At 33.7% G+C, this 9,272-nt stretch overlaps 1 protein-coding gene across 1 annotated transcript; it reads right to left on the reverse strand.

The window, feature by feature from the left end:
• Nucleotides 1-1,336: 1,336 nt before the first annotated feature.
• Nucleotides 1,337-5,648, reverse strand: LOC113230545. Its single transcript, XM_026464538.1, has 3 exons — nucleotides 5,439-5,648; nucleotides 4,212-4,313; nucleotides 1,337-1,545 (listed from the first exon to the last, which is right to left on the reverse strand). The coding sequence occupies exons 1-3, from the start codon at nucleotides 5,604-5,606 to the stop codon at nucleotides 1,396-1,398; spliced, it is 420 nt and encodes a 139-aa protein (XP_026320323.1). The 5' UTR covers nucleotides 5,607-5,648; the 3' UTR covers nucleotides 1,337-1,395.
• Nucleotides 5,649-9,272: the final 3,624 nt, after the last annotated feature.

The raw sequence follows: 9,272 nt of genomic DNA on the forward strand, positions 1-9,272 counted from the left end.
GTAACTGTGGTCGTGGTGGACATTTATCAGATATCATTTTTCATTGCCAAACCTTACTTTTTTAAATACAATTTGAATAATTCTCATCTAAATTTATTGTTTTATGTGATTTACAAAATAAAGTTCTTGTTGAAAAACTCCGTATTATGGTAGCTCGACTCGAAACCATAGCCGTGGTGGTATATAATTGTTAAAGTTATGAATTGTACATGGAAAAAACGTAATTTTTTACTACATTTTATAAAGCACTTGACGCGGTAAATTCGATAGTGAAAATGGAAAAAAGAATGTTTTTTTTCCCAGTAGGTCCGTGTACTCAGTTCCATGTGGAACAAATGTAACCTTAACATGTCATAATTATTCCCATTAGTTTCATGTAATTTTAATCTTTTTTTTACACCTGACTTTTCTTCCTCATCAGATCTTTAGAAGTTCATTAACTTATTTTCCAAAATTTACAAATTTTAAAGAGTCTGTAAATACAGAACATGCGATAACAAAACGCTGTTTTATTTTTACTTCTTTATTCATATAAAAATATTATCGACTCCCGTGTAGAATTTGAAACCTAGACATTGTCCATACTTTTAAAACTAAAAAGAAATATCACAATTTATTAATAAAAAAATGCAATAATTAGGGTAGTTTTTAACATTATTAGTTGGAACGTCTAGCGTAAAGCCTGATTTACATTTGTCTGACGTGTAGTGTCGTGACGCGTTAGAACGGCATCGGTTTCATACACACGACACAAGCCGTCAAATTGTCACACACTAATATAAATCTAACCATATTAAATGTTTGAAACTTATGTATATAACTTATTAGTTTTTATATAATTAAAGCCTTCTTTAATTCTCTCTTCCGGTAGCCAAGGATACCACAGAGGATAACAATTTTTCGTAAATCATTATTTTTAACCAAATTTATTTTTTTTGCCTCCATCCAAATCGCATTTGAGAAATAATAGTAAAACAACCATGATGTGCAGCTTTAGGAATTTCTCCACGTTTGAATATAACAAATGGGAATAAAGATAAAACATTAAATTTATTCCCAGTAGTTCCATGCATGGAACTTTTGGGTTTCAATTGTTCCATGTGGAACTGAGTACATGGAAAAACTGGGAATAAACAAAAAAGAAATCCGAAATTCCAAAGTTTTCATTGTGCAGGTATTTTTGCTCAAAGCATTACCTAGTAGTTATAATTAGCTGATAAAGTTTGTATACTGCGTATATTATTACGTTTGGTCTTTTATTGTCACTGCTATTTCGAATTTCAATGAAAATAAATAAAACAATATCTAAAAATAAAAAGTTGTTTGTTGGAAATATTACGGTAACATTAATTAAAGGTTACATTTCTTTTTAATTTTTTTACAAATGTTATATGTCTAAAAAGTTACAGGTTTTCTTTTTGAGTCAAGTTGGGGTTGTCGGCAACGTTGTAGATGCAGATGCAAATCGAAGAATGATGAGTGATGGAAACTGAAGTACTCAGCTTGTTTGTAGACGCCGAGCTTGTCTGCGCCTGGGCCTAATCTCTGTAGGCCAGAAAGAAGGTTCGAGAGTTATAAAAGGGCCACCGGTGTTCTTCGCTTCTCCAATCCAACATTTAGGAATCCATAGTTTAGAGGGCCAGTTTGACGCCTAAGCGATGTGGTCGATAATAATACCGCATTCAAAGACATTTAAAAAAAATCTATTATATTTGGGTGGGAGCCCGGCTGCGCATCTATAGATGACGGGCATATTAGGTGATAGACTACGGGAGAAATTTGCTATGAAATATACAAGCACGTGATGGCGAACTTAAAACTGGAACTGGGACAAGTAGAATCGTTCATGATTACACTGTACTGCTAAAATGTTACTTACCTTTCTTATGGTTTTTACCTATTTTTACCAAACAAATCGATATTAGCTCATTGCCAAACAAAAGACATCAACTACGGCATCACATTACGTAATAAGTACTCATAAACCCTTTTTTTTTTAAATTAAAAAAGACGAAGGTTACTTTAATTTTGAATTTAAAGTAACCGTTATGCATTTAAAGACTTTCATGGTTTTGCAGTGACTGAACATTACTAGTTACTTAGAAATTTCTTACCACGGTACTACATTCTTTTTGTAATATCAAGTGCTGGGACGAACAAGTCGTACACCTGGTGGTAAGCGGCACGCCTATCCATAACAGTTGCAGTGCCACTCAGAGCTTTAAATCGCAAAGATCATAGGGGCACTGCCATTGCGCCCGTCACTCTGAGACATAAGTTGACAAGTCCCATGTGCCTGTAATTTCATCAGCACCCTTAACTAGAGATGAAACGGATATCCCGTATCCGGCTTATTTCTACTATCTGGCCGGCTGCCGGATAGTAGAACAATATCCGGCTGGATCAGTACCCGACTGGATATTTAAAACTGAGAAAATTCATAATCAGTACGCCAAATAAATTAATTTATTAATTAAAGATGATAGTCATACAATAAACAGCAACTACAGGATCGTTGACAGTTTATTTGTTACTTGTACCTATGAAGTTAGATAACGTTGTCTGTAAATTTAGTACACAAATTTCAATAACGGCAAATTATAGTGGATGAATTATATTATTATTATTATTCTTATTATTTTCTGCATTTAGTGGCAAATTTGGCTCTATTTATTTTCATAAACTAGATCAGCTTCAGAGGACAGTTTTTCAATATAAATTCCTGCAAACTTTTTATTTATAAATTTTTATTTTTATATATTAAATTTTAAGTACTACTTGTTATGGCCAGATGATCAACCCAATCTTTGTCGTTCAATATTTCAACTGTACTATATTTAGTTTTTCTCATGTTAAGTGAATGAAAATTCTTAGTGAGAAATAAATCTTTAAACCTAACTGAAAGGATCGCGATCACGATCGATTTGAACTGTCTTCAAATACAATAATGAATCGTGTAGGTAGATTTTTTTTTTAGTTAGATCACAAACAAATTAATGATATCAAATTGAAACAAAATAATAACGGACGTATCAAGTGCTAGGCGTATATATATAAGAACTAGAAATTTTAATATAGCCAAAGAATGATGTAACTGCTCTTTGCCTTCTCCACCGCGAGAAACTTGCATTCAGCACAACAAACAAACAGTATTGATATTAAAATATTGATAATTTTTCGATTTATTTTTTCACTGTTAACATTTTTCTGTTATTTATATGTTCGTATTATCGAATAAATCCATCGTTTTTATAAAAACCATGTGACCACAACAAATCAAATCAACAATGTGAAAGTGCAATAATTCACTAATCAACAAATCTCGGTAATGCGTGCTGTAAATCGGTCACGACGTGTTTACGGCAGATGGTCAGATATCCGGCGGCCGGATAGCCGGCTATGCGGCCTATGTGCTCGATGGATATCCGGTATCCACACACATATGACAAATCCCTATCCGTTTCACCTCTACCCTTAACCTTGCAAACCGGGACGCAGTAATGCTCATATTACTGCTAAGCGGCAGAAATACGTAGCACAGTGGCAGTACGTCTCTGGACGAACTTTTTCAAAAGGAGCTCCACTGCTACTGATGACAGTTCACACATGAAACCAAATACTGTCGTAATTCAAAATTGAGGAAATAAGAAAATCCAAAAACAAAAAATACTAATATTATGTGCGATTTTATTCTTCTCGCGACATTTTTAGTTTCAAGGTCGATCAATGTCGATCATGCGCTGTAGACTATAACCCACATCTCAGGTTTAGTCCTGAAATTGAGCAAAAACGTTCCAGTACATGGAATCCAGTGCTTAATGTTTATAACAGCAGTTATAAAAAGGCAGTTCACATTGCCACTGGTCATCCTGTGACGATGGACGACGAAATCGTTACGAAATGTCGGGAGAAGAATAAAAAAATTTGTCCGTTTTTGCAAAATTGTTTTATATATTTATTTATGTCTTTGTTTTTATTTTGGATACTATTTTTTTTGGTTTCACAATTATTATTTAACACGACTTATAAAGAATAACAGTCACTTGCATTTCTATATGTATACACAATTTCAACTCGATTTTTATCAGAAATATTCAATGAAATTGTGGAGTGGTTTGCTAAAGTAACGATCCGTAACGGCACATGTTCAATGAAAAAAGAACATTAATACGTGTAACTTATACATATTAATGGCGACTGCACGTACTCACCTCTCCAGCAGTAGTTCTGAATACACCAGAAGGGATTCCTCTGAAGCATTCAAACGGTAAGTATGTACAATTGGCAGGTAAGCGGTGGCTAAACTTACGACACTGAAAAGATAGGTGATAATGATAACAACAGCAAACTTTACCTTACAGTGATACAAAATTACAGCGTTTATTAAAAGGTATATATGTATAATGATAATAATTCTTATTTCGGTTTATTAAAAATATCCATAGTATGTTAGTACGAGAATTTAAAAACAAGGTTAGTGTAATACAATGCAGACCTTATTTATAAGTATACTATAAACTGGGCTACGCCCTTAATTTGCACTATCCAGAATTCAACAATTGGACCGTCAAACCTTTCCGCTATTGCACTTAGAATACTTTTGGGACTTTGCCTCACGCGACTCAACAGCGAGACATTCTTTTTTCCGCATTGCGGCCTGGAAGCTGACCGCTTGAACCTCAGCAAACATGGCCGGAGGCACTGCACCAGCTTGGAAGTCCCATCAGCACTCTAAATGCGTTGTTACATTGAACGCGCAGGGCGCTATAGGCACGTTTCGTATACCTCACCCACAGGCTGCTCGAGTATAAAGATTGGTTGTACGCTTCAAATAGTGTGATTTTAACTTCGTATAAGCATCGAGCAAACCTGCGGGCAACCATATTACTCCGTACCGCTAACGTCCTACGCTCTTTTTAGATATCCTGATTATCGTTCAGATCACTCAGTTCAGAACACTTAAGGGCGTCCTTTGTCCTGTATCCATAGGAAGAGAATTTACTGTTCTACTAGTTCATAATTGAATTAATTCCACGTAATCCCAGTACAGAATACTAAAAAAGCTGACCTCAAAAGTCATTCATGCCCTAGTTTACCACCCTTAGAGGTGGAATATTTTCTACAAATTTAAATGTGACCACATCTGAGGTACACTCTCTCCAATAAAAAAAGAATCACCAAAAACGGTTCACAAATTTTTAGTTAGTTATAGCGTAACATACATACAAAAAAAACCAAAGTCGAATCGAGGACCTCCCTTTTCTTGAAGTCGGTTAAAAAGTGAATAGAAATGAAACAAAGTTTTTTCGGAGTAATATTGTGTAAGATGATAGTACATTTATACTTATTAATTTAGGAAAGTTTAAACGAAATTGTTAATTTATTCCTTGAGGTGTACGGTAATACAATTGCGACTAATAATAAATATAAAGACTTACATCATAACACGTATAATCGACCGGAGGGTTATTATTGCCATCGTCATTGTCTGAATATGTGCTTGATGGTTGGCCAAATTTATAAATTGTTCCATTTTGTGGTTTTACATCATTATATATTATTGGACGTATAACCCCAAATCGAACGGCTCTGACCAATGAACGCATAGCTTTAAGGGAGAAACAGGCGTGCACAAAAAAGTCGATGAATCTATTGTAATTTACTGTTTTAATTTATCTGTCTTGTTGTCTACATTTGTTCAATTAGGTATTAACGACGTGAGTAACTTTAATTAGATTAAATTTCATATTTTTTGTTCTAAATTGGTTTGGTTGAGAGGTGAGGTTTGGTTCGTTGTTGTTTTTTTAATTTTTTCTTTTTAAAGAGAACAATGGTTCCAAAGAGTATAAATTATTAATTCTTCGCGGATAGTATTTGAGCCAAAACGAAATTTTATTTTAGGCTTAGAATCATTGACCTTCTAGGTCAATGCTTAGAATATTTTTTTTCCATCAGGAGATATTTAAGTTATTCATTTCTTAGAGGATGAAAAAAAATAGACGAATTTACTTAGCTCCAAACAAATACCGTTTGAACCAACGATAAAAGTTTTAATTTTAAAAGTACAAAAATATGTATATAACATGAAATAAATAGAATGGCTTAATAATGAATGAATAATGTCACTGTGAATAAAAAAAGAGTCGTATATACGGAGGAATATTTGAAATAAAGTGTTCTCAATAGAGGTAAGGAAAGCAACGTCGATCTCTGAAAGATATACTTAATAATACTGTTAAAGCAAGGAATGGTCACACATATGACTGTTCTAGATAATGAGAAGTGATTTAACTACATTTCCACACTCATATGTGTCACTAACAGAAACTTGAAATTTAGTAAGGTGAACGGAAAAACGTACTTGTCCCAAACGTATACATGGCGCGCTCCTTCTGTTGGTGGACCTCAATAAAATCTGGGTGGAGAAGCGTAGTGGTAAACGAGAGAAAAGTCACACAGGTGGGGTTTCGAGTTGCACACGTGCTACCCAGAAATTGTGTCTCGTATCTTTCGCTTGTGGTTGAAAATAAGTTAGTGTTCTAATTGTTAATTTTTGTCTACAAACATAAACAAGTGTGTCCTTGCTACACTTGTTTTTCTCTGATCTTATCTGTTATCTGAACGACGAGAAACTCTATATAGAGGTGTCCTACAGTCTCCTCGACATATTTCTATAATCCGAAACAGTCGTCAGTGAAAATGGACGTCTTTGGAGATATATTGAACGAACTATAATTATACTAAATAAATGTGCGCGTGGCCACAAAATGTATTGCAAGATGGAAACTACGATTCTAATATTAACAGTAGCTACAAGCATCACTAAAAATATAAAGTAAATTTAACAATTCGATATTTTTCAGTAAGATTACAGATTAATGTAGTGCTTCAGGACACTGAAGTTTCACATTCTTTTAAATCAAATCAACATGTTTAAATTTCAATCGTATATCGTAGGAATATAGTCGACAGACCCTTTTTTACTTCAGTCAGATTTTCATTCCTTCAGATTTTTACTAACACAGATTTCTATACGATCAGAGATCGCAGAATTAAGTACGGGTGGTCTAAGAAACGGAAACAGCCCAAAACGAGCGGAACATTAATTTGTATATCCAATAAGAAAAGGTTTGGCGGCATAATTGTGACATTAACAAGTACATGATCGACGTATATCGTACTCTCTTGGTATAATAAAACCATTATGCGATAATACGTCAAAAGTGCTTTTATCACATGAAAGTCGTTAAAAATAATACGAACCACATTATACAAATTGTGAGCATAAAAAGTTACCGACTGATTTCATTCGTACAATCAGTAAACCTATCTTGAAAAGTTGTCATTTTGCAGATGTGACCTTATAAAAAGGTTGCGAAATGTTTACCCAAAATAATTCTTATTTGGTTATTACATTTAAAAAACCAAAATAATGTTTTTCTTTAATGTGATAAATAAAACAAAATTAACATTGAGTGATGTGAATATTTAATTTAATCAATACGAGATAAGTTTTTATGAGTTTTCACACGTACATTTTTCAGGAGAGCATGATTTAGTTTTAACGACTGTTTTAAAATATTTATGTCTCGTGTTAAAATTAAATTTTGGTTTTAAATACGTTGTTTTAAAATTTACATTAAAAAAACAGGACGTAAGTATTTTAAAATAAAAGTAAAATATGCTCCCCTAAAAACATTTTCGAAATGTCGTTTTTGCCCAAAGTATCCACTACAGTAGAACCAAGTTTGGAACCAACACAGTTCGAAAGGATAACCCATAGGAAAACCCATTTCAGATAAATATCAATCCAATGTGTGTAGTGCTAGTAAGACTGAAAAGTTGTTGGTCGTGATAGACAAAGTGAATAAATATGGAAAAAGAAGACAGGTGTGGGTACCGATGCTCTCCTCGTTGTTTTGTTTTCTCGTAGCTAGAATGTACATGGCATAGACCTCATTTTTGGGCTTAACAAATATTTTCTCAAGTGTATACTTAAAACTTTTTCACGGGAAGTTACACTCGCTTATGCATGCAAATACTATTATAATAATCTCAGTATAGAATACTAAAAAAACCGACCTCAAAAGTACGTGGAATTACGTCTATTTGCTAAGTTTTATTGAAATATCCCCTAGTTCGCCACTACACAGGACTTGACACTGGAGATAATAAAAATAGGTTCTCACTACGACACTACTCAAAGTACATCGAGAGAAAAACGCCTTGAATTGGAGAAATAGCAAAATCAACCACTAAAGTAATTGCTCCTAAATTAAAGTTATTTATAAAAATGAATCTTCATGCGTGAACAGCCACCCTTCGAGGTGTATGATTTTCTTCAAAATGAAATGGGACCACTATGGAAGTACCCCCTTTCCAACAAAAAAAGAATCATGAAAATCGGTTCACAAATACCGGAGTTATCGCGTAACATACATACAAAAAAAAAAGAAAAAAAGAACATAGTCGAATTGAGAACCTTCTTTTTTGAAGTCGGTTAAAAAGACACGTGATTTATGAGTATATCTAATTTCTTACCAGTGTCTTTTGAAAAGTATGACAATAAATTTTCGAACATTCTTTTCCAGTGCTCACATTTCTTGGGGCAGAACTACTGGCTGGATCAATGTCCAGCTTATCGGGACGCAGAAAACGTGCCACTTTTTTACTTTAAGAACATATTGTGGAATAAATTGATAAATTAGATAAAACCTTTGGCAAATGATGATGGCGAATGATGAAAGAGGTGCCTTACTTTCTCAAAGTCGTATCTTATAACGAGTGATTATTCAGGAGAATGCAAAACTTTCTATTTATTTTAAATTTCTTATCAAGGGTGGTATTTGGATGCATTACTTTAACGATAGGTAAAAGCCAGTGTGTGAATATTAAATTAGCGTGCAAAATTTGTATCTACCAACAATTTTTTGCATTTCAGTAACTTTGTGCTTTAAGATACGAGTTTGAGAAAGTACGGCGACGAAATAAGGTTTAATTCCACAAAAAATATTAGAAATATTTGAAAAAATGAAAAATAACATTATCTTAGCAACATCACATTATAGGGAGATCGGAGATCAGAGTTCCGATCACCACAATAGGATAGTAGTTGGTAAACACAAATACCTAATTTTCGCAAATTTTTTTGGTAGACCTTTTTTGCTGTGGTACCATCACACAGTTCCATTGATGGTGCTAAGGTATTTTTGGCCATTGTCCTATTAATGCTACCGTGGAATGGGGTGGTAAAGAACCAAATTCAATTGAAA

Source organism: Hyposmocoma kahamanoa, unplaced genomic scaffold (assembly GCF_003589595.1).
Source record: "Hyposmocoma kahamanoa isolate Upper Pololo Valley unplaced genomic scaffold, ASM358959v1 63, whole genome shotgun sequence".
NCBI classification, from domain to species: domain Eukaryota; kingdom Metazoa; phylum Arthropoda; class Insecta; order Lepidoptera; family Cosmopterigidae; genus Hyposmocoma; species Hyposmocoma kahamanoa.

Bases quoted from the DNA above. Each gene is read 5' to 3' on its own strand.
- LOC113230545 (XM_026464538.1), bottom strand. From the start codon at position 5,606: ATGCGTTCATTGGTCAGAGCCGTTCGATTTGGGGTTATACGTCCAATA. The intron at 4,314-5,438 runs GTAAGTCTTTAT...CTATCTTTTCAG, and splicing joins TCGATTATACGTGTTATGAT to TGTCGTAAGTTTAGCCACCG. The intron at 1,546-4,211 runs GTGAGTACGTGC...TCTGGCCTACAG, and splicing joins TCAGAACTACTGCTGGAGAG to AGATTAGGCCCAGGCGCAGA.